The 23,258-nt window shown below is 34.0% G+C and overlaps 3 protein-coding genes across 5 annotated transcripts; 2 read left to right on the top strand and 1 right to left on the bottom strand.

Moving 5' to 3' along the window:
* Window positions 1-4,972: 4,972 nt before the first annotated feature.
* Window positions 4,973-8,864, bottom strand: LOC146910785 (mitochondrial fission protein ELM1-like). Its single transcript, XM_085731099.1, has 10 exons — window positions 8,676-8,864; window positions 8,383-8,582; window positions 8,184-8,280; window positions 7,615-7,764; window positions 7,382-7,508; window positions 6,613-6,725; window positions 6,260-6,323; window positions 6,066-6,159; window positions 5,838-5,946; window positions 4,973-5,477 (listed from the first exon to the last, which is right to left on the bottom strand). The coding sequence occupies exons 1-10, from the start codon at window positions 8,799-8,801 to the stop codon at window positions 5,376-5,378; spliced, it is 1,182 nt and encodes a 393-aa protein (XP_085587225.1). The 5' UTR covers window positions 8,802-8,864; the 3' UTR covers window positions 4,973-5,375.
* A 77-nt stretch (window positions 8,865-8,941) lies between these two features.
* LOC146910784 (Cyclophilin-like peptidyl-prolyl cis-trans isomerase family protein) lies at window positions 8,942-11,890 on the top strand. The gene is made up of 6 exons (XM_085731100.1): window positions 8,942-9,082; window positions 9,173-9,268; window positions 9,360-9,421; window positions 9,782-9,915; window positions 10,708-10,792; window positions 11,618-11,890. Exons 1-6 carry the CDS (start codon window positions 9,011-9,013, stop codon window positions 11,661-11,663), a joined length of 495 nt encoding a protein of 164 aa, XP_085587226.1. The 5' UTR covers window positions 8,942-9,010; the 3' UTR covers window positions 11,664-11,890.
* A 1,235-nt stretch (window positions 11,891-13,125) lies between these two features.
* LOC146910783 (Vacuolar protein sorting 55 (VPS55) family protein) lies at window positions 13,126-16,521 on the top strand. Of its 3 annotated transcripts, none has more exons than XM_085731102.1 (5): window positions 13,126-13,770; window positions 13,870-13,921; window positions 15,763-15,802; window positions 15,883-15,967; window positions 16,170-16,521. In XM_085731102.1, exons 2-5 carry the CDS (start codon window positions 13,889-13,891, stop codon window positions 16,351-16,353), a joined length of 342 nt encoding a protein of 113 aa, XP_085587228.1. In that variant the 5' UTR covers window positions 13,126-13,770; window positions 13,870-13,888; the 3' UTR covers window positions 16,354-16,521. The 3 variants fall into 3 exon arrangements, with proteins under 3 accessions (XP_085587228.1, XP_085587230.1, XP_085587227.1); XM_085731104.1 differs by having other exon boundaries at window positions 13,158-13,280; XM_085731101.1 differs by lacking the exon at window positions 13,126-13,770 and having other exon boundaries at window positions 13,862-13,921.
* Window positions 16,522-23,258: the final 6,737 nt, after the last annotated feature.

Genomic DNA, 23,258 nt, shown 5'->3' with positions numbered 1-23,258 from the left:
AGATCAACTAACCTCCGCCGCCAACACCCCTAATAAAAAAAGCTCCACTACCACTACATAACACCACTTCATTGAGTCGACATTTTTTTTATACACGAAAACAAAAACCTAAAAGACTAAATGCATACATGTGTTTTCTATGAACTAGAATAAAAGACTTACTTCTTTTTTTTTAGGGAAAATAAAAGACTTACTTGTCACATCTAGGTTTACGATGGTCGTGCTCGTTAATGGTTGCAGCAAAACTCACCATTGCATCGACTTATCAAATGATATTCATCATATCCATTGGGGAAATGGTCAAATCCGTTTGAGCCACGTTCTTAGGGAGTGTAATCAGGTAGGAGACCTTTTAGCTAAGCATGGTTTTGAGGTGGAAACACTCGTTAAGAATCTTGATTTGCCACTTTTTTTTTTTTTTATTTCTAACGTCTTGTTGGCATATACTTGCTCTATTCTGTTTTCCATATATTTTTTGTTGTTTTCTGTTGGGTTTAACCCCCCTTTTACTCATTAAAAAAAATTCAACAATATTCAAATTCTTACAAATGAAATGCATGAAAATGTTGATAAAAAGCAACAAGACTATCAAGAAAATATCAAAATCAAAATAACATTGATGATTTAGTGCTACTCACAAAAGATTGCAAAATATGCTTTAAATTAAGTTACAATTAAAACTCTATAAATTAATAATGTCAGGTACGGAGAAATTTATTAATTTAGAGAGTTATTAATTATCGATAAATTAATAATTATTAATTTAAAGAGTTTTTAAGTAATTATACTGTACATACCAAACAAAAAGGAAAATTAGTCTATGCCGCTTAGAATTACGTTGCAGCGAATCTTGGGACTCAACGTAAATTAGTAACTACTGTGTTCATATGCATTGGAAATCAATAATGACTTTTGAAGTACAGTAAATGTAAACAAGAGGAACAAATGTGTTCAATGTATTCTTAATATATTTTTTTCAGTTTCTATGAATTATTAATTTATGATTTTCTTGGGACCGAAAATTATAAAGGGATCTCCCGAAAAATTATTATCTTATTATTTTATCGAGTTTTTCAATTTTTTACATTGGCTCAAGTCGGGACCGGACAAATTTATTATTTTAGAGAGTTTATTAATTTACCGAGTATTAAATTAAAGAGTTTCTACTGTAGTTAGATCTAACCAAAATATGTCTTATCCTACTGGATACGTCTTCGACTCTTTATCGTTCCTATCTTTCTTGATTTATTTTTTGACAGACCTATCTTTCTTGATAACTTTCTCTTTTCTCCATCAACTAGTCTTCCCTCTCATTCAACTTTTGGTTATCCCATAAAGACAAAATAATTATTGTTTTATATAAATAAAAAATAATTGATTAGCCAATTAAGTATAGGGTTATAGAACTTTGGTACGCGTTGGTTCGTAGTACTAACACTACTTAATTAAGTATAGTAATCTATAAATAAATTTTTTAAAAAAAGATTGTGTTTACCCAAAACGATTTATTCCAAGTGCTCAACACTCCCCCCGCTCAGATACTCAAAATCTTTTAATATTAAATTAGTTAAATTAATTAATAGTGCGAAAAAGTAGAAGAATTATAATAGCCACTTGCAAGTTGCAACAAACTAGTGCACACTTATCAAAACATTTTTTGATATTCACTTTTTTATTGTTAAAATTTATCTGCACCACCGGATTTGAGGTTTTCCTTTTTCTTTTATTTCCTGTTCAACCTCTTCTTATTTTTCATCTTCATCTATTTATGTTGGTTCGTCAGTTTCGATGAATTATAGGAAAATTTATACAAACAAATTTGTAAAAGTACCACAAATCAATAGGTAGGCAAATACCAATTTAAGGTTGCAGCATATCAAAAGAATTATGTGCTCCTTTCAGCTAGCCAGAGAGAGTAGTTTTAATAGAGTGACTCTTTAGAAAGGGATACTCAATCTACGGTCAACAAGCATAACTGCATCTCTTAAAATATGGAAAATCATAAATGAGTCAACTCTTGTGTACCATTACCGGAATACTATTTCAAGCCATAAAGGAACCTTTTCAATGAGCATACTTAGTCCTCTTTGCATAAATCACAAAGCCTTCCAGTTGTTTCATATGAATGTCCCCTCATGCTCGTAATTTTTTTTTTGAATCGGCAAATATTATTAAACGCCATCCCCGCAAGACGTGAGGAATGGACGAAACAAGATACAAATGGTGCCGCATATAGACGGTACACCATAACCACCTAAAAACACCACTGAAGATAAACCCACCAAAACACATCACCACCTAAAACAGACTCCAAAGAAACAACCCATGTAAACAAGGTATCCACCATCGCTCGTCGTCACTACTCACCCCCAAAGAACACCCTCAAAATAAAACTCCCAGATCCCAACACCCAAGCTGAGCCACATTTCTAAGAGCACCTGACCGAAGGATCATGCAGCTTCCATAACCTCGCGACCTCCGATCCACCGAAAGAGCACAAAACAAAAGCCCAAAAACCAAACTGAGACAAAGAACTAACTTCCGATCTCGAATCAAAAGTGATCGACCCACCAGACTTTAGAACCAAATTAGCAGGGCACCCCTCGCCCCCGGTACACCAGAGAAAAACCAAAGCAAGTCAAACAGAGATAGCAGCTAGACCCCGACTCCCGATCTTGAAGCCAAATGAACCGGCCCATCGAAAACCAGCACACAATATGTAAGACGAAAGACATGGCATGCAAAGTTAGACAACAAACAAATCAAAAGGAAAAGGCTCAACACAACGAGACACGCACCCTCCAAACTCCGAAAACACCTAAACCACCCAAAAAGCACAAACAAGAGCTAGAGACGACGAACAAGGACCCGTGTAACAGAGGTTGCTTCCAAAGGAAATCACCTGAACAAGCACCCGCCTCCTCACTCAAAATACTAACCACCACCACACATCAACACCCCCACCACACTTCACCACCACCACACATCACCACCACCACCACAATTGAATAACCACCACCACCATTGCATCATCACCGCACAACACCACCACCACCACCCCTGCATCACTACACCGCCAAACAGCCTCACCAAGAAACATGCAGCAACACAAATCTTGATCTAGAGGAAGACACAATCCAACACCAAAACACGGGCAGCGACGCCGGTTTGAAGCAGAAAACACAACCCGATCCTAAAAAAGCGACCGCCGGTGACAAGGATAAGGCGTCCGTCGCCGGAGTAAAAGAGAACCAATGGTGGAGCGAACATCAAATCTGAACAGCACTTCCCGAATCTCGAAACCCGTGTCCTCCTCACACCGCATCACGACCACCACACAACCTAAACCGCCACCCCACCAAGCTCGTCACAGACCACACATAACCATGACATCTTCACATCACCGCATCACCACCACGACAACCACCAATCACCACCTCAGGAACCACCCCAACATCGATCTTCACCACCACAGAATCACCACTACATAACCACCCATAAACAGCACATGTTAACACCTTCTCACCACCACACAAAAACTTGCCGTCGTAGCAGACAAATCCGTCGAAAATGGGTGACGGAGGAGGAGTGGACAGATCGCCGGACGCGCGGTGGTGCGGCCTTGAATGACGCCGGACCGCCAGAAGCAGACTCCAACTAAGGTAAATAGAGTTTGGATGACAAGGGAGAAAGGAAAGGAGCTTGGTTACTGTCATAAAACAGCTCAAAAACCGTAGATCTGCAGAACGGCCACCGCGCAGTCGCCGCTGTAGCCACCGGCAACAGCTCTGCGCAGTACTCCGGTGATGTGGAGACTCTGTTGAAGCATCTCGTCACTCCACCATACTCCTAGATCTACATGATGGAAACAGGTTTTTGGAATTGAGGGAGAAAAGGAGTACGGCTGGGAATGAAGGTTAAAGAGAAGGGAGAGAAATTTTCGTAGAGAGAAGTATGTGCCAATGCATGTCTATTGGTCCCCTCATGCTCGTAATATTACTCTAATTCCAATCATAGTGTAACAACAACCTTACTTTTGAGAAGGTTTATAAAATCATACTTAAGTATTGGAATACACCACTTTCTATGCAAAAGTTACTTGTTTTGGGTTCTTAAACAATACCCTAATAACACTTGTTATCATTTCCCTCAATTATTTAACATGTGTGTAGATGAACGTGACTCATAGCTTTACCAAGTGTATTGTTGCCTCACCTTTGTCAACGACAATGCATATTATTGTTCAAATCGATACATGCAAGAACAACTCTCTTGACCTAAATCTGGTGTTACAATCCCCAGCAACAAAATTATGTACTTGATAGTTGCCATTATAATCGAGCAACCCAAAGCCAAGAAATACAATACCATTTTGTTAGAAATAATGCACAACAATATAGATAAAGGATCCAGAAGAAAGGACACAGATTCAACATGGAAAAACTACGAATAAAAGTCATGAACGAAGGAAAAGCAACTTCAATATGATAAGAAAAATTCTACTATGGAGATGATAGGAATGATCGGCTACTACAAGCACCTTGGATGCAAAACCCTTCAACAATGTTGCATTTTTTTGGGTCAACAAGAGTATTACATATGTGATTACTTGTAAAACCCTAACTTAAAAGCCCAAAAATTGTAATAGAACCATGCAACTCTCTAGAGGACATTTCAATATTAGACTCTGGCACAATTAAGTGAACGTGTACTTTTGGTATCTGAACAAAAGAACTCTTGTTGTTAGACATGGACACGTCTAACACCGAGCCTTGCGAGAGTGCTTATAGAAGATATCTCCTTAGACGTTGATAATCATTAGAAAATAAAGGATGAAACTTCTAAAATCAAATTTGAACTCCGGGAACGTTGATCTCTGCAAGTTTGATTTGACCCTATCTTAACATAGTAAAAAGGAATGACAGACTGCAGGAGCATAAGCATAGAATGTCTCCTTCAGGAGAGACAGGAGTAAGGAAAAATAAATAAAAATACATAATATGGCAATTAATATATCATTCAATACAAATTATTTTACATTATGATACATTTCCTCGGTTGGTTTAAAAAAATGATTTGAGTGCGTGGTGCAGACTATCTAAATTCTAAAGCTCACAATAATAACTATTGAGGGAAGGTTAACAATTACAATTCTTTTATAAGCTACAAGTGAAGTGACCGCCTATTGCCCAATCCACTTAAGTAAGAACCATTTCTACAACCTTTGCCAGAGAAGGAAGCTGCAGCTGCTGGCAAGCACTTTGAAGCTAAGCAGGAGCCAGTGGAAATTAAGCAAGATGGTGTTTCCTCTTCAATTAGACCTAGTCAATGAATTCCAAGAATTCCAATAAAATATTGGGAGGCTTAGGGAATCATTATGCACGAATAGTCCATCCTCGCTGAGCAAGAGCAGCAATCACTTGACTAGCAGCTTCTGCAGTGTCATTCAGTGGAGGATAGTACCAGCTTTCAGTTATCTGTATTTTAAAAACATAAATTAGTAAAAGGCAACATTTAATGCTCTGGACTGGCTAGGAAGTAGGAGGGCACCTGCCAAGATTAGAAAAACACTGCACAAATAATTCTGATAAGGCCATTCAAAAATTTCTTCTAGGCTCTAGCATTTGCTATATGTTACTTTTGAAATTGTAGCATGAAATAACAAACTAATTTATATACCTAGCTTTGCAATCTAATTTTTTTTCATTATAACTAGTGCATTTTCCTGACAATGAAATAAGGACAAAGGGGTCATGGTTAGTTCATTCTGAATTCAAAGACTGATATCCATTTAAACACAAAAAACACAGAACATTACAGGACATCTGGCAACTTACATTTTCCATCCCAGTAAATGGTCGAGCAACTCCTTGCTTCTGCAAAGAGTTTTGGAAGTCAGCAAACTTCCACGTACACAATTCGGTTCCGATCACATACACAGGCTTCCTGCAGTAAAAGATATGAAGTCATGACACTGATGATTTCACTTAAAGCAATGTTTGGATTTTTTTTTTCTTTTCATTTTGACTTTACTTTTTCATGAGATGCATGCTGATCTTACATACCCAGTACTGCAGGCCTCACTCAACATACTGACTGAATCAGCTGTGATAACAAAGGCATCAGCCCAGGCCAGATGTCCCATATGTGGATTTGGACCTATAAGTAATAAAAATATTTACAGTAAGTAACCTCCATTACCAGAACACTCAAGTTTAAATTTTCTTTCCTATGATTTAAAAATATGACCACTAAGTACCTTCTCCATCCCATATTTGGACCTTAGGATTTGTGGAAAATTCTTTGATCAAAATTTTGGAGATCTGCAGTGAATGCAAATTTGAATTTGTTATTAGAGCATACCTATTTTTTATTTTTTTATAATAACCTATTTGACATTATACCCAAAAAATTAGGTTCTTTTAAATTTTTCTTAACTGAAATCCAGACGGCATCATTTATACATGGTGTTTTACAGACAAATCACCAACCGTGAGCATGTTCATGGTAGAAGCCAACACATATTAGAAGTTATAACTTCATCCAACCTATGGACTGAAAAAGGCAAAAATAATCTTACAAATTGCATAAATCTTTATACCATGTACGTACCTTCTCAGGAGTTCTTCTAGAGAAAGATATTCTGATTGTACCACAGCTCCATAGAACATTCTGAAGCATAACCACTAAATTCTTTGCCAGATCCACACCATAGGGACAATTGCCTGACCCGAAAAAAAAGACTTAACATCAAGACAGAAGGTGAAATACATGTATGGTTATATTTCACCAATGTTAATGTGTAAAAACAAAGTTGAAGAAGAAAATATAGGGCATATAAATCTTTGAAAATTTTATGTTCAAGTCCCCTTCTTTAAGGTTTCAAACAAATGAGCTTTACATATGCAAAATTGACCTACTTTTTGTTAAAATCTCAATTACGCCCTGCACAACACTATACATAGAACAACACTATACATAGAGCATGCAATGGAATTCCTTTCCTGCAATCAAAGCTTAGGTTATAGAGTCATTTAAAGAAGCCTCCAATTTGCAAGGGATCATCAAATTAAAGAGAAGAAAAGAGGACTGTCTAATTTCTAATCACAAATAAATGAAATATGAATGACCAGATTTTTCTAGACATTGACAACACCCTTAACTAAAAAAAGATACAAAAAACAACACTAGGAGACTTGTGGGTCGAGCTTGATGAACATTTTCATCCATTTAAGACAAATATTGCGCAGTCATCAGGCGCATGAGCATATATATACATTTTCTACATATTTCAAGCTACACAGATCTTAATGAACATTATAAAACTTCATAAAATACAATAGAAAGAGCATTATAAATCACTTAATGGAAGATAAAATACCTGTAGGTCCCCCAATGTTAACCACAAGCAAGGGCTTTGGCAGAGTAGCTAACTCATTATGCCAAGCAGAAGCAGCAACCCTAAGAGCAGCAGAATCAGCTTGATGAAGTGCTCCCACAGTAAGGACCTGAAATCATATAAAATCAGCGACCTTTAAGATATGACAACCAAAATGTTTTTTTTTTCTCTTACGCATAAACATCAATAGCCACACACGAAACTACAGTACCTACCACATTGCGACCTGGAGGTTCCCATGGAGTAACCCACCTCCGAAGAAACCAAGGTAATTGCTGTTGGGCGTGAGGAGTCAGGGGATAATAATCATGTCGAGGAGTGATTATAAGATCAAACCTATTCAGGAGGAACCTTGGATGTTGTATCTGAATTGAGCATGTAATAAGAGAGTTAGACAGCAACATATATAATGTATGTCACTATGCCATCATTCATTACACACAATCCATGCATATATGGAATAGAAAATAATAAATTCAAAAACATGCACCAAAGAGAAATATGCAATTTCATTACCCTACAGGTGAGTTATTATGATCCCTAAAAAAAAAAAAGGTGAGTCATTATGAATTCAAGAAACCAACATGTATTCTTTATGAATTAAGCTTCTGATCACAGTTTCTTAAAAACAAGCAACATCCAGTATCTTATGCAATTACTAACAGTTATCCCCAATAATAGCATTTATGCAATCAATTATGATGAATGTACTATGAACAAGGGACATTAATTTCCATGCTTCAATCAAAGGGACAATAAAAAAGATTAAAGTACAAAGTTTAACCTGAACAAGAAAAACATTGTCTGAAGCTAACCGTTTAATGGAAGTCGCAACATTAATGGTGTCTCGTCCAGACGCAACAACCAACAAAGGACCATCTCTAGGAATTCCAAAAACAAAGTAATAACGCAATTCACTTAAACAATTGATTTATAAAGAAATCCATTTAATCATAACGAACAAAATAACAAATGCAACATACTTATAAAATGTTTGACGAGCCATTTTCGCAATGCTGTGAGCATCCGCTTCTAATATACTAGATATACCAACATTATGATTCAGTGATAGAAATCTTGAATTACCACAAAATTTTCTAATAACTGAGTCTATTTTTTTATGAATTGAAACTGGAAGCCATTTAAACCATCTATTGATTCCTCCTTGCGGCCTCGTTACGCGCTGAAACGAGACGAAATCACAGAAAATAAGATTCAATTGAAATGCTATGATTTGTGAACAGGAAGGAAGAAGAAGAAGAAAACAAAGGCTTACGTATAAGGAAATGCGATTGGAGAGACCGAGAGCACGAACCAATCCAATGCTCTGATTCTCAGCGCCGGCGAAGCCGTTTCCGATCACAACAACTCGTCGAATTGCACCGTCTAACATCTCAGACATCGCTTGTTTTTTCCATTCTGAAACAAAAATGAAATGAGCGGAAAAAGAAAATATAAATAGTTTCCACTTTTTCACTCTAAAAAACCCGGTCCGGATCAACCCGGTTCGGCTCACGTAAACGGTTTTTTATTTATTCACAAGTTCTAGCGTGCGTTAGAGAGAGATAGAGAGAGTGAAGGAAAATCGTTGTTTTGTGTTTTGAGAGAAAAATGTGGGCAAGCGCAGAAGGTGGTGCTCCGGAGGTTACTCTAGAAACTTCCATGGGTTCATTCACCGTCGAGGTAATTATTATTATTTTAATTTTTTTAATTCGTTCGTTAAACCCTGATACAGAATTAGGGTTTTAACATTTTTTTTTTTTGGGTTTTTAGTTGTACTACAAGCATGCACCTAGAACTTGTAGGAACTTCATTGAACTATCTCGTAGAGGTTATTACGACAACGTTAAGTTCCACAGAATCATCAAGGTATTCATCTTCCACATTTTCATTGTTCGTTATTTTGTCTTAAAATTTAGATGGTGTTGTTTTTTAATTACATTGGTTTTTTGTTGAGTAGGATTTCATAGTACAAGGTGGGGATCCCACTGGGACAGGAAGAGGAGGAGAATCCATCTATGGGTATGCTTTAACTCATCATCGTTATGTTAATTGTGTTTGTAATCGTGTTATCATAATATGGGTTTGTTTGGATCGGCTTATTTTCGCTTATCAACTGACATAAACTGTTTGGGGGAACTTATGACATGTTCATAAACTGTTTTCGGCTTATTTTCATAAGCTCTCCAAGACAGCTTATACAAAAATGATTTGACTTTATTTTATCTTTTGATATAGAAATAGCTTATATATAAGTGCTTATTTTGATAAGCGCTTATGCTATAAGCTGCAAATGAAGTTGTTTATTCAAAGGGGGCCTAGGTTTTTTTGGGTGACTTATGAGTTATCAATTCAATTTAGCCACTTTGTTGTTTATGGCAGTGCTAAATTTGAAGATGAGATTAAACAAGAGCTGAAGCACACTGGAGCTGGTATTTTATCAATGGCTAATGCTGGCCCTAATACTAACGGAAGTCAGTTCTTTATTACTCTCGCACCGTGCCCCTCTTTGGATGGTAATTTATCTGCTTCTTCCTTCTATTTTACTTTGGAAATTATTAATACATGTTGGTCCTTGTTGATGATTTTTGTTTGGCACTGTGTTACTCACTTGCATGGTGAGGACTTTGAGCTTCAAATGCCATATAAGTAGAGCTTATTTAAATGATAAGAGTACCCAACTATTGGTTTGTTTTTGGACAATGCACCATGCTTATTGGGTTCAAATTTTCTCATTGCAGAGTTGTGAAAAGTAAAATGTTTCGTATTTGTATCATGTTCACCTCGTTTTATCTTTACATTTTTTTTTAACTTTTGTCTGCAATATGATATGTTGATCCATATAATCACCAAATCATCTAAAAAAATCCTCTATATTGCTATTTAATCATTATGTAATGTAATCTGAGGTCACTGATGGCAAACACAATAGATAATCAGGTGCTTATAGTAATATGAATGTGGATGATTATCTCTGGGTTTGATTAGAATCTGTCTTGTTGTCTCTATTCTATTCATTTGTCAAAAGAACTATAATAAACATATATGCCAAAACGGATATTAGACAGCTGCACGCATTGCATTAGTTTCATTGACTAAATCTGTAGGAATGCAAAAAACAAGGGACTATTTTCTAAGTGCTGTTTGTGAGTTCTCTAATAAACCTACAATTGTTACTTACTACGAACTACTAGAGTAGAGTCAAGTATTTTTTTAGCCATAACATTAGCATCAGATGATTCATCATTCTAATTCATATAGTGAAACTTTTGGAATGCTTATTAGTACTCAATTTCTGTTTCAACCAGGAAAACACACAATATTCGGAAGAGTAAGTCGGGGAATGGAAATCATCAAAAGACTTGGCAGTGTCCAAACAGATAACAATGACAGGTATGTCGTATCATTCAAGATAAACCATTTACAGATACTATATATAAACCAACAATCTTGCCTAAAACAGTTTAATGACACTTTGTGATATTGGGGATCATAAAATTGCTAGTATTGGGTATATGATACTGATAATGTTGGGTGTCCTCGAAAATGTTGGTCATCTGAGGAATTGTTTTATGAGCCTCATGCACTGTTACAATATTCAATTACAAGCAAAGTTTTTGGGCAACGAAAGCCTATCTGTCGAGGTCTAAAATTTAAAAATATAGGATCAGAAGGAAGAATGTGCCTTGTGCGTATTCAATTTACATTTAAATAAAACACGTTGGATCTAGGTTTGGATATATAGTGGCTAATTGGGTGTGTAGACATCAAATAAATTGACTATCCACGCTGAGTAGTTGATTTGGGTTAGAAGGGGAAAACCGAGATTTTGTGTAAAGGCGACAGATTGGACGGAAAGGGCTAACTTGACCAACTGAGGTAAAGTTAGGGGACCAAAATGGAACAAAAAGTAGTTATGGGACCAAAGTGATGCCACAAAATAAGTTAAAGGACCAAATGTATGATTTGGGCTTTGTTTTTTAATGTGTATATCATCTTTAGCCCAACACTTTACCACCCTTATTATACGCTAGTTTTAACTATCATGTTATAAGGGTGTCTTCCAGGAAATGGAATTTTATGAAAACATTCTCTGATCATGCTAGACTAAATCAAGAACTTTCTTTGATCTTCCTTTATGAACTTTTTTTCTTGGTCGATCTTTGTGAACAACTCCTTGAAAAAATTGACATATTTGTTCTATTTCTACTTATTCAGGCCCGTCCATGATGTGAAGATACTACGGACATCAGTCAAGGATTGATATGAGTTGCGTGATATGATGTGAAGAAATTGAAGTTTTATTATCAATCGCTGACATAGTTACGACTGGAAAAATGTCATGGCATATTTGGCTTCATGATTAAGCATAAAAATTGTAACTTTTGGCACTAGATTGGCCACACAATGAAAACTAAAAACCATGTTTATGACCTATCGTTTTGGAACTGTACTTCCAAGTTCCAAATAAATTTATGTCTTTCAGTTTCAGTTTCTGTCATGCACGATTGACATAGGTGTTGTATTGTGCGCAACAATTGTTTACTATAGAATCATGCACCACCACCGCTCTAATGGTGCAGACTTCACACTGAATAAAATCAGAACCATCCTCTGATGCATGAACCAATATGTCGATGTTCGAACTACTATAGCCGATCAAATTGTAATCAGTTTGACATTTTGTTGAATCAACCAACAAACATCTCGAACCACCATGGGCAACCCATTCATAGCTGCATCAAACACATCAGAAAACCATTTTGTATGTTTGATTTTCTCTTCGTTCAGTTTTATTCCTGCAAGGCAACAACATTGCTTGCATAGAAGCTCAAGAATTGGTTTAATGTTATCCTATGAAGAAATCAAAATAAGTTTGTGTGCAATACAATTAACTGATTTCCTAAAAAAAAAAAAAAAATACAATGAACTGATTCCTGTGTGTTAACCCTCCCGTTTCTAGGGAAAAGAGTCTTTGGTAATCCGTCTGAGAGGTAAATTGAGTCCGACCAATAATTGTTTCACCTATAAACGAAACTTAGGCTCTTTTGAAAATTCATCCTTTAGTAGAGCTCGTTAACCACTTGAGTCCAAGAGTTAGAAGTTTTCAATCTCAAGGAAACTCGTCACAAGTTTGTCACAACCGAGCAAATAGATAACATAACAACACTATATCAAAAAGATAACATAACTATAATTATCTAATACTTTTATAAGTTTATAAGAACAGTTTGTCTTTTAATATATTATCGACGTTTTTTTTTTGTCAAATAGTCTATTGACTAGAATCACACATTTTAAATGTAAAGAAGTGATAAATCTAAGTTTGAGTCCTCCGATATCTGCATGTAATATCCCTCGTAGCTATAAGTTGAACTACACTTATTTTATTTTTTTCACTCAAATCAAACTCAAGTTTTGACACTTTGCTAATACTTAGAGCACACTTTTTTTTTTTAAGGAAGTTAGAGCACAATTTATATTTTACTTCTTGTTTTTTAATTAAAAAAGATAACTCCGTAGCTTTTCTACTTTTTTCCTAGAACAATTTATAAAATCTAATGAAGTGTACATCCTCCGGTCATAAATATAAGCAAAAATTTATATTTTAGATTCATTCATTAAATGATGTATGTTGTCTATAATAAAGACCACATACATAATTTATTAAATGAATCTAAAACATGGATTTTTGCTTATATTTGGGACCGGAGGGTGTATTAATTAAGCTCGTAGTCATACAGAGATCGAAAATAATTGATAAAAAAAGTGGAAAGAAAAAAGCGGGTTAAAATTGAGAGCAAGCATCAACTGTTCAGTTCCGTTACTTGCAATCGGAAATCCAAGAGAGAGATAGCTCCCATGGCGATGACAGTACACGGTTCGTGCTTTCTATTTCACCTTTCTTCCCAAACTATTCATTATCTTTTTTCGCGATCCTCGTTATTATTGCCTCAATTAGGTCATTATAATCTCCATCTCAATTCGCTTATGGTTGCAACAATTAGCAATCCATAGTAGAGGTTTTTTCAATTGAAACTCTTTAATCTGTTTAGGTCGTAACAAAACTTGGAACTAAGACTTTGGAATAGGAGTACCTTTTGTTACATTTTTTCAATCATAGCTTAAATTTAAGGACAAACCACTAATGCTAAGTTTATTATAAATTCACTTGTATGTTTGGAGATTATACTGCTGTTACTGCGACCAAATTCACTCTTTAAATTTTATACTCAGGATTTATTTTTGCTCATATTATGCATTTTTGTTTTTAAATTTTTCATGTTTTTTGTAATGTTTTACTGATCTTGTCTTGCATCTGATGTTACAAATCGGTGTTCTGGGGCTGTTCGTGTCTTCGTTATTACAGTGTAAGTTGAAAATTGAATTTTGAGCTTTGTATCATGATTGATATTATCTTGCAAAATAAGGCTAATTAACTATTAACCTTTTGTTTTTGGGATGTGTAGCCTTGCTGGGTTGGCTTTTATGTTTTCTTCTAGCATTTTGCTACAGATTCTGGTATGCTCTTAAATACCTGAAATTAACTGAGTAATGTTTGTTTGCTTGCTTTTAACTTCGAATATTTTTTGAATTATGCTGTTTAATTTTGATTGCTTTTAAAATAAACCATAACCCTGAAAAGCAGTCTACTAGGCATGACATGACATAATATTTTGAAAACACAAACTGTTCAAATGCTTGTTGAAATTAAACCCTCCTTCTGAAAAAAATTTATTGGTAGGCAATAAATACAGGTTCTGTAATCATGCAGAATAGGTGTCAAAACATGCTTAAAATATAATACAATATGATCTATATGCCCTTGAAAATTTATGATCTATATAAAGAAGAAGCAAGAGAAACACGGGATTCACACTTGGCACACAGAAGTAGGAGAAATAGAGCTTCAATTATGAATGAGAAAAGTCGCAGAATAGATTAGTTCTTGCGAAAAATAATTAAATAGGTCAAATAAAATAATACAGTATGATCTATATACACTTAAAAAAGAAACAGAATTCTTAAAAAAGGGATATTTGAGAGATTTTGCAGGTGAAGCCTAAAGGCAGACACAAGCCTGCGATTGGGCTGCAATTTCGTCATGATACACGGCTGCAACCAGCACACTGTTGAATGTGGCACGTAACTCGTCGCAGTGGACCTCTCTGCCGCTACACGAGTCCGTGATCGCCCGCAAAAGCGGCGCGATTGACAACATAGATCATTTCTACACCTAATTTTTCGGCACACTCAAATTTAGGCCCCACTAAGCCTGACCATGAATTGCCTGGGATATTATTGAATGTAAAGAGAATATTCACAGGAAATATACTCCTGTGCATTCACAGAGCTTGGCTCCATTAGAGGATAGAAGCACCTTACCTAGCTTACAACCGTAAAAAATAACAGAATTCCACACAAAAAATGACTACGTACTCCTACCACTATCCCCTTATACGAGCCTTACACATGCAAGACCCATTCCTGCTGCTAACTAACTTGGGAGTATTTCCTTCCTACCTCTATAATGAACTTGCTAAACCTTAGGGCTTACTTAGGCATGATTGAGCTGAACCACCTTGTGTCCTGTTTCCTCACTTGGAATATTCCTTCTGTGGATGGTAGACCCCTCAAACTCGAAGATCACTGTCTGTTTTATTAATCGTAGATGGTGGACTATGGTGATCACTCAAAAATAGGGCATATAGATATTGCTGGCTCTGTGGCCTATGGCAGATAGAATATAAACATTTTACACTCGCATTCCAAAGATATTGCAGAAAATAAATTACAAAAGAAAAAACCAACTCACATCATAACTATTAACAAGTCTCACAACCATCAGATTCGAGCCGTCAAAGTTTAAATAATAAAACTAACATAAACATAAAATAAATGCTAGAACATGCTGCTAGAATTGTTGGTGAATTAGAGGGAGGAACAGTCTCTAACAGACACCTAATAGTAACAGTAATCTAGCGACTAGCAAAGATGTGTTAATGTGTCAGCTTGATCTGTCTGAGCTATATATTTTGAACGGGTGGAGTTCATCTTTTAGCTGTGAGTCCTCAAACTTGGAGGTCTCAGGTCAGACCCAAAACTCATTGGGAGAGGATGGATAGGCTAGAACTTTATGACTCAAACTTGGATTGAACAGGGAAAAAGAAGAAGCAAGACATGTTCAAATAGGGTTTTACATTTTTTGCTCTTTTTATATGACATGGTTGATACATGATCTATTTGAAATATTGAATTTGGAATGATATAGGGGCACATATGAATCTTCTCTGTTATTTTAAAAATACATTCACTTTCAAGTGTTAAAGTGTATTCCATTTGCTTTCTTTTTGATATGGCAGGCATGTGCAATATACAACAATTGGTGGCCCATGTTATCAGGTGAGTTAGTCTTTTGTGCTCAAACTGGAAGTCCTGTTTTTAGTTGGAAAATTTTAATAGTCGGATCATTGTACCTGCAGCTCTGATGTATGTGCTGGTACCTATGCCTTGCTTATTCTTTGGAGGTGGGTCCACTCAATTTCTAATCAGTCGTGATGGTGGGGGGTAAGTGTCTCTTGCTTACAGTTCTCTGGTTTTTTATAAAATTGTTTTTAACTTGTTAAACTTTTATCTGCTATTCTGCTTTATGCAACTGATTTTCCCTGATTTATATGACATTTTCAATTCAATGAGTGCACGGACAAATTTTTGAAGTTACTTATTATTCAACGCAGTAAATATAATATATTATGGTATTATGCTGCAGTTGGATGGATGCTGCAAAGTTTTTGACTGGAGCATCATCTATGGGGAGCATAGCCATTCCTATAATCCTTAGGCATGCACACATGATTGAGACTGGAGCAATGCTCATTGAGCTTGTATCGTTCTTCATATTTATATGTACTGTTATGTGTTTCCACCAAGCGAGCCTTGACGATGATTGGTAATAACGAATTCCATAGTTATTATGTCCTGCTAGTCATTAGGGATTGTTAACATAAAAAAGAAAACAAGGTGCTGAGACTTAATACAGCAATGGAAACTGTATCGTTCTTCGTATTTATATGTTCTGTAATGTATAGCAATTAGCAACTTATATGACTTCCTTTGGTTTACCTTTGTCCTTAGGGTGTGCAAGTAAAAGCGTCATTTATGTATGATATCTTTTCTCGCCAGCGTATGTTGGAAAAAAATAACATTCAATTTTTTTTTTATATATTTTGAAAGTAGTTCATGATTTACTTATAAGATCTTTTGAACTAATTTTAATACTCCCTCCGTCTCAAATTAAGCGTTCATTTTGAGATTTACAGGGTTATTAAAAAAATGATTAATAATATTAATTTTAATGGTAACGTATTCATTTACTAAAACACTTTATGAACTGTAGTTAGTGAAGTAGTTAGAGGATTGAAGAGAGTTTATGTGGAACATGAGCCCTTGTGCAACGTATGTTTATTAAAGAAACATTTAATCTTTACTTGCCCAATTGAGTTTTAATAACGCAAAATTATCTGTGCTAAAAGGTGGGAATGAGTTCGGTGGTAAAGAGCTTTTTTTGTCAACACATTAACAGTTTTAGATTTAGAGTAAGGATGCCCTCCATTTATAAAAATAAATGGAGATTACCATTTAAAAAAAAGACACAAAAACTGTACTGTGAGTCCTACCAACAAATGAGTTTCACTATTATTAATTACTTTTAAATTTTATTGTGTCTTCATCTTTCTAAATAAAAGAAATGAAAAAGATCCAAAATGGAAAGGATCTTAACTCACAGTTTCAATACGATTGTGTGATTGATTACTAATGGTTTTCATATTTCGTTGTCCCCTTAATACAAGTTTGTGCACACAACACAATTAATGCCCGAATTCTGCTCTTTACCCAACACATTTTACTCATTCCTAACCGAAATTCCAAAAATACCCCTGTGTGAGTTAACCCACGCTAGTGTTAAATCAGTATGACTTAACTCACATAGAGATTTACGCTAGCGTGAGTTAACTCACGCAGGGGCATTTTGGTATTTTCAGTTGGGAGTGAGCAAAAAGTGTTGGGTAAAGAGCAGAATTCATTAATGCCTACGAACACAGATGGACAAAGTCGGGTTTAATAGCACGGAAGCACAATTTTATTAAAGTCGTATCTTAACGTTGTTTTGTTAAGATATGTGTGAAAATGTAGTTTGTAAAATCACAATTAATTTATCCTCTTCTCTATATTTTTAAAGTGATTTTAACATTTTCACACATATTATCATGTATTGAAAAGAGAAATTATGAATGATTTTATAAAATTATCATATATTAATAATGTGGAAAAAAGAGATGAAAAGAATGGAAAGAAGAAAGAGTAAGAAATGGCAAAGGATGTGATAGGAAAAAAAATGTTAACAATATATTAGTAGTGTAAAGCGACTTGTAATAAAACCAAAATATTTTTTTTTCTTTTCAAAATGACTTATAATAAAATACCGAGGGAGTATATAACTTCACATTGAAATCGAACACACTAAATAAAAAAATGATTTTAAATTTGACAATGTTTTTTTTTTGACAAATTAAATTTGACAATGTTATAATTGATTTTGAGAAATTTGACCAGTTTTACATGTAAAATTAAATTTAGATAAGAGTTTGTCGTCTATTTCGATCCCACAAGTGACAAGACTTAATGGATTATTAGTCTTTGCAGTTACGTGCATGGAGGAAACACGGTTAAAAAAAAATCAGTTAATAGCATTAAAAGTTCACAAAATATATTGTTAACAACATTTTTTTATATATGGAAACATTTGGAGGAGTTTGATTGAGAACTTACTCTTTATTTTGAGGAGTTTATTGAAATAAGCTCAGTAACACTTAACATGCTATTCGGTGGTATTTAAGATATTGAGTTCAAATTTAGCCAGTTATAAGTAATTAGTTCACTTTAACCGATAAAAGTTCCCCCTTTATCCCTTTTTAAAAACCCAACTATATATAAATAACTAGAACATCGACCTGTGCGACGCACGGGTCCAACCAACGAAGAAAAGCGACGAATAAGTTATATCGTCTAATTGGGTTGTAATTTAATAGTTCCATAAGGAATATGATGTATTACATAATTAGTATTAAGTTGACATCGTTAGAGTATGACATCATTAAAGTACAAATAAGAGACATGAACAATTTATGCAAACACGTTCTTGGATTTACATGGAAAATTTACAAAGCAAATTTTTACTACATTAGAATATATAACTATCTTTGATTTTTATAAACTCTAAATGGGAATGAAGATAGTGGAGGTCAGATGTTTGAGACATGCTAACCTCTAAGGCTTAAGAGAGGTTACACGTTCATTCAACATTATGTTACTTAAAATAAATGGTTTCAAACATATACATTCAATCATAGTCAGGTGTGCTTTACCATATGACCAACTAACTTACATTAAAAAAGGATAACTAATGATAGAAAAGTATCTTGGCCATTTTCGAATTGAAATTCCATATGGATGCATGTTAAAATCATAAAATAAGTTGAACTTTTTAAAACTTAATCGTACTATTAATGTATCCATACTGAGTTAAACTTGTTCAAATTTGAGTATTTTAGATCCTCTAAATTTATATGTAGGTGACTTGCTTAAACCATATATTATGTGATGTCCGATAATTGTTAACTTGTAGCTTTACTTCTATCTCAGCCTGTTTGATGTCTTATAACTTTGCTTCTATCTCTTAAAATCATAAAATAAGTTGAACTTATTTAAATTTGAGTATTAACGATGAATCCAAACTTTGTTTAACTTATTTAAATTTTGTTTACGCTATGTCAGCGCATAAATTTTTTTGTCTTTTATATTTTCTTCTAACACTATATCAGATGGAATAATTTACAAATACACTATATTATACTGAATCAAAATAAAGGTGGACATATAACTTAACACAAAAAAGACATATTCATTATATTTTCTGAGGATAAGGAAACATCTTACACGTTACTGAAAACATAAAACAAAAATAGATCTCAAAATCATCATTGGTAAGTTTGAGATTAAAAACACAAACAACTTAAAAACATATAAGAAAAATACATAGAACTAACCACATATGAATCTCGTGTAATACAATTAAAATTTGATTTTATCTACAACTTGAAAAACCCCAATTAGAAATTTCTATAACATGGATTGACTCAAAGAAAATATGATGTATCTAAAATACCTCAAAAAAAAAACACGCATTTCCTTGACCATGCTTACCCGTGAGAGGGTGAAGATGATTTCTGCTGAGGGGGTTAAGCTTTAATAATAAGAGATAAACGTGAGCATATGAATGACATTCATTGCGTGACAAAGGGTTAGAAGGTCAAATGTTAGAATTTATTGTGTGGTAAAAGAGTATTTAAAAGATTGATCTTAAAGAAGAAGGTCAAACAATTGCATTTAAATGAGGAGAAATTTTTTGGATTTGATGTGAATGAAATTCATTGCGTGACAAAGGGGTGAGAAGGTCAAATGTTAGAATTTATTGTGTGGTAAAGGAGCATTTAAAAGATTGATCTTAAAGAAGAACGTCAAACAATTGCATTTAAATGAGGAGAGAATTTTCAGATTTGATATGAATGGTAAAAGTGCGTTTAATGAATGGCAAAAGAGTGAGAAGGTCAAATGTGAGAATTCGAAATGCTTTAAGGACATTTAAATGAGAAATTCAAACAATTGAATTTGAAATGAATGACATTTATTGCATGACAAAGGGGTGAGGAGGTCAAATCTGCGAATTTATTGCGTTGAAATAGGAGGGAAAAAGCTAGGTAAAAATTATGGTTAGGGATTGCTTGACCAAACAAGCTTTAGAAACAAAGATAATTTGACTTGAACCATATTATTTTAATTTGCAATGAATTGCCAAACAACCTGAATTTAAATGTATTTATGGCGTGTATTAAGGGTCAGGAGGTCAAACCTGGAATTAATGCATTAGAAATGGGAGGGAAAATGCTAGATTAATTATAGGGTTAGGGTTAGCTTGACCAGACAAGCTTTAGTAAGTAAGATGTTACTTCCTCCGTTTCAAAATACATGTCCAAGTCAACCACTTCACATATGCCAATGCACAATTTTGACCGTTAATATCTTTAATTATCTAAAGTAAAAAATTATAAAAATTTAATATTTTGAAAATATTTGTCGAGACAAATCAAACAACATCTTACATGTTAATATTTGTATTTATACATTAATTAAAAAATATGGTCAAAGTAAGTCAAGTGAATAGTGCACATTGCAAAAATTGGATATGTATTTTGAAAGTTGAAACGGAGGGAGTATAAGTTTTATGTGTATCTAAATACAATTTTTTTTTTTAAGGAATTGGTATTTAAATACTAATGTAAGTGCTTAATTATGCAATGAACTAGTTTGAGACCCGTGCCCGCACGGGAAATGTTTTACCGAAAAACTATTTTTTATATTTTAAGTAATATAATTTTTTAAATGAAGATATGCATTATTAATTTTTTTTTCGCCAATGTTATTTTTTTTTTTTGGAAAAAAAAAAAAGTTTAGATGCATTTCTTTAGCTACTCTTCACATGGTTCTTAATTTAAAATACAATTTTTGTGGTTGTTAGAACTAAACTGTCTAAAAACAAACCTTAAGGATGAATCGATTATGATACACGTGCGATGGAGTACCGGAACGGTGGAGGAGATGCCCCGGTGAGTGTATTGTTGATGGTTAAGGCGAGTAACGACGGTACCTGCAAAACAGACACATGATACATGGTGTGGCAGAGGTATCATGCTTCTATGGACATCAGGGGCCAGTAACGATCGTGGATGGTAAGATAACATGTGAGGTCGTCCAGAGATCCCGTTATGTGTTGTGACGAGCCTGAATTGTATTATGCGAGAGCCTTCAAAAGACGTTGTTCATCTGCATATCTTGAATAGATGGACCGTCGTAAGGCCATTGATGAGTCACTATATAAAGTGACATAGTTTGACTTGTAACCTCAAATGACGGAGTTCGAATCTCATATGAGACAGTTGTAATTTAGTCATTAGTGTCGCTATTATTTATATAACGCTCCCTTCTAACTTTTTTTAATCACTATACAAAAGAATACCTAAATAAATGCACCTAAAGTTCTCTAAAAAAAACAGACTTAAGTTTTTTCTTTTTATTTTGTTTTTAAGCGTAATACTAATATAAAAAACATAAAAATAGACCCAAACATCTCCTCTCCCCCTACACATGAAAGGGTAAAATAATGCAAAACAATGCATATTTTTTTGGCATAATTTGAAATCAAATTCAAATTTACAATAATTGCAATTAATGTCTATTTATAAAAGGAAAGTATGTGATGGTCTAATTATTGTTTTTGACAAATTGCAATTAATGTCTATTTATAAAAGGAAAGTATGTGATGGTCTAATTATTGTTTTTGACAAATTTAACAATAAAGTATTTGTTTTTTTAACTAAAATAAAAGTACAAACAAAGGTTTGCTTTAACGGAAGAGGATAATCTTTAACAACATGAAAGACCAAAACAAACCCGTATAAAAAGCAAGACAAATGAAGTCATAGCCTAAGGCATCACAACTTAATTATCTCCCTTAACATGTGTGTGTGTATATACTCTTAAAAAAGACTATACTATTCTAATTAAATATTGAGAGTAAGTACCCTTTTCATTTTGTCAAAAAAAAAAAAAAGTACCCTTTTCATCCAAAAATGAGTGATCAATTTGCAAAATGAAATCGTTTTAAAATGGTTCTTTTTTTAATGTTAATACAACATGAATTACGTTTTTTTAATTATACACTCTATTTAATTTTATGTGCATCGCTCTTCGTTAACATTCCACCATGTTTTGACTTCTTCAAACACTCCCATGACCTTTAAACATTTGTCCCATGTCAAAAAAAGTACATGTCTTAGAAAAATAATAAACTTATTTTCCCTAGAAAAAATTCTTAAACTTATTTTATTGATTTTTCCTTATCTATCAAATGACAATGCCGCTCCCGCTCTTATATTTTTATACGTTAACAGTTACATTAGCCGTCAACAAAATGTGAATTTACCCATTTAAGTTGACACTAATCAAAATTATTATGTCTTACGCTAACATAAATAAATGATTTTTATTGGTGTCAACCCATAGTTAACATATATGAATGATTTTTATTGGTGTCAACTCATATAGGTTAATTCACATTTTATTGATGGGTAAATAAGAAATTTCTTATATTTTACTCTTCATTTTCAATGTATTCCATTTTTTTTAACGAAAAATGTGTTCCTTTTCTCTCTTTATTCAAAAAAGTAAATGTGAGAAAGAAAGATATATAAAAAGAAAATAGAAATAGAATTTTTTTTGTATAGCGAAATTTCATTCATAATTTGATTGATTAAGAGGCAATGACTTAATGTAATGATCTAATTGATTCACAGGTATTGACACAACTTAAAAGCTATGTCTCAATTAAAACCCTCTTGATTTTTGTGTGAAACAACAATTTTTTATTAAAATAAACATAATATTAGTGATACCATTAGAAATATCAATTCACATTCTGATAGAAAAGATCTAAATTACAATAGCATAGGCGTTAATCCATAGTCCCTTATACATAACCAACATTTGTATTATGACATAGGATACATTTTTTCTTCACCAAATGTGTCATATTCATAAGCTTTGCACCTTAACTTTACATTGATGGTAAAATAAGGAAAGACATTGCAAAGACATCAAATGTAGATATTCCATCCAAAAAAGTCTCCAAATCAGGGTTGCATAAAAAAATGCAATTTATTTTCCATATACAATTGCAGCTAGA

Source organism: Medicago sativa, chromosome 7 (assembly GCF_051527215.1).
Source record: "Medicago sativa cultivar Bolivia chromosome 7, Bolivia_mono, whole genome shotgun sequence".
NCBI classification, from domain to species: domain Eukaryota; kingdom Viridiplantae; phylum Streptophyta; class Magnoliopsida; order Fabales; family Fabaceae; genus Medicago; species Medicago sativa.
The sequence above is the reverse complement of the archived record's forward strand: the minus strand, read 5'-3'. Positions and strand labels throughout refer to the sequence as shown.

Excerpts from the sequence above, each read along its gene's own strand:
- LOC146910783 (XM_085731101.1), top strand. The coding sequence starts at position 13,862 with ATGTGTAGCCTTGCTGGGTTGGCTTTTATGTTTTCTTCTAGCATTTTG. Across the intron at positions 13,922-15,762 it reads GCATTTTGCTACAGATTCTG|GCATGTGCAATATACAACAA; the intron begins GTATGCTCTTAA and ends TTGATATGGCAG. Across the intron at positions 15,803-15,882 it reads TTGGTGGCCCATGTTATCAG|CTCTGATGTATGTGCTGGTA; the intron begins GTGAGTTAGTCT and ends TTGTACCTGCAG.
- LOC146910785 (XM_085731099.1), bottom strand. The coding sequence starts at position 8,801 with ATGTCTGAGATGTTAGACGGTGCAATTCGACGAGTTGTTGTGATCGGA. Across the intron at positions 8,583-8,675 it reads CCAATCGCATTTCCTTATAC|CGCGTAACGAGGCCGCAAGG; the intron begins GTAAGCCTTTGT and ends GTCTCGTTTCAG. Across the intron at positions 6,726-7,381 it reads TAACATTGGGGGACCTACAG|GCAATTGTCCCTATGGTGTG; the intron begins GTATTTTATCTT and ends TTTTCGGGTCAG.
- LOC146910784 (XM_085731100.1), top strand. The coding sequence starts at position 9,011 with ATGTGGGCAAGCGCAGAAGGTGGTGCTCCGGAGGTTACTCTAGAAACT. Across the intron at positions 9,083-9,172 it reads TGGGTTCATTCACCGTCGAG|TTGTACTACAAGCATGCACC; the intron begins GTAATTATTATT and ends TTGGGTTTTTAG. Across the intron at positions 10,793-11,617 it reads CAAACAGATAACAATGACAG|GCCCGTCCATGATGTGAAGA; the intron begins GTATGTCGTATC and ends CTACTTATTCAG.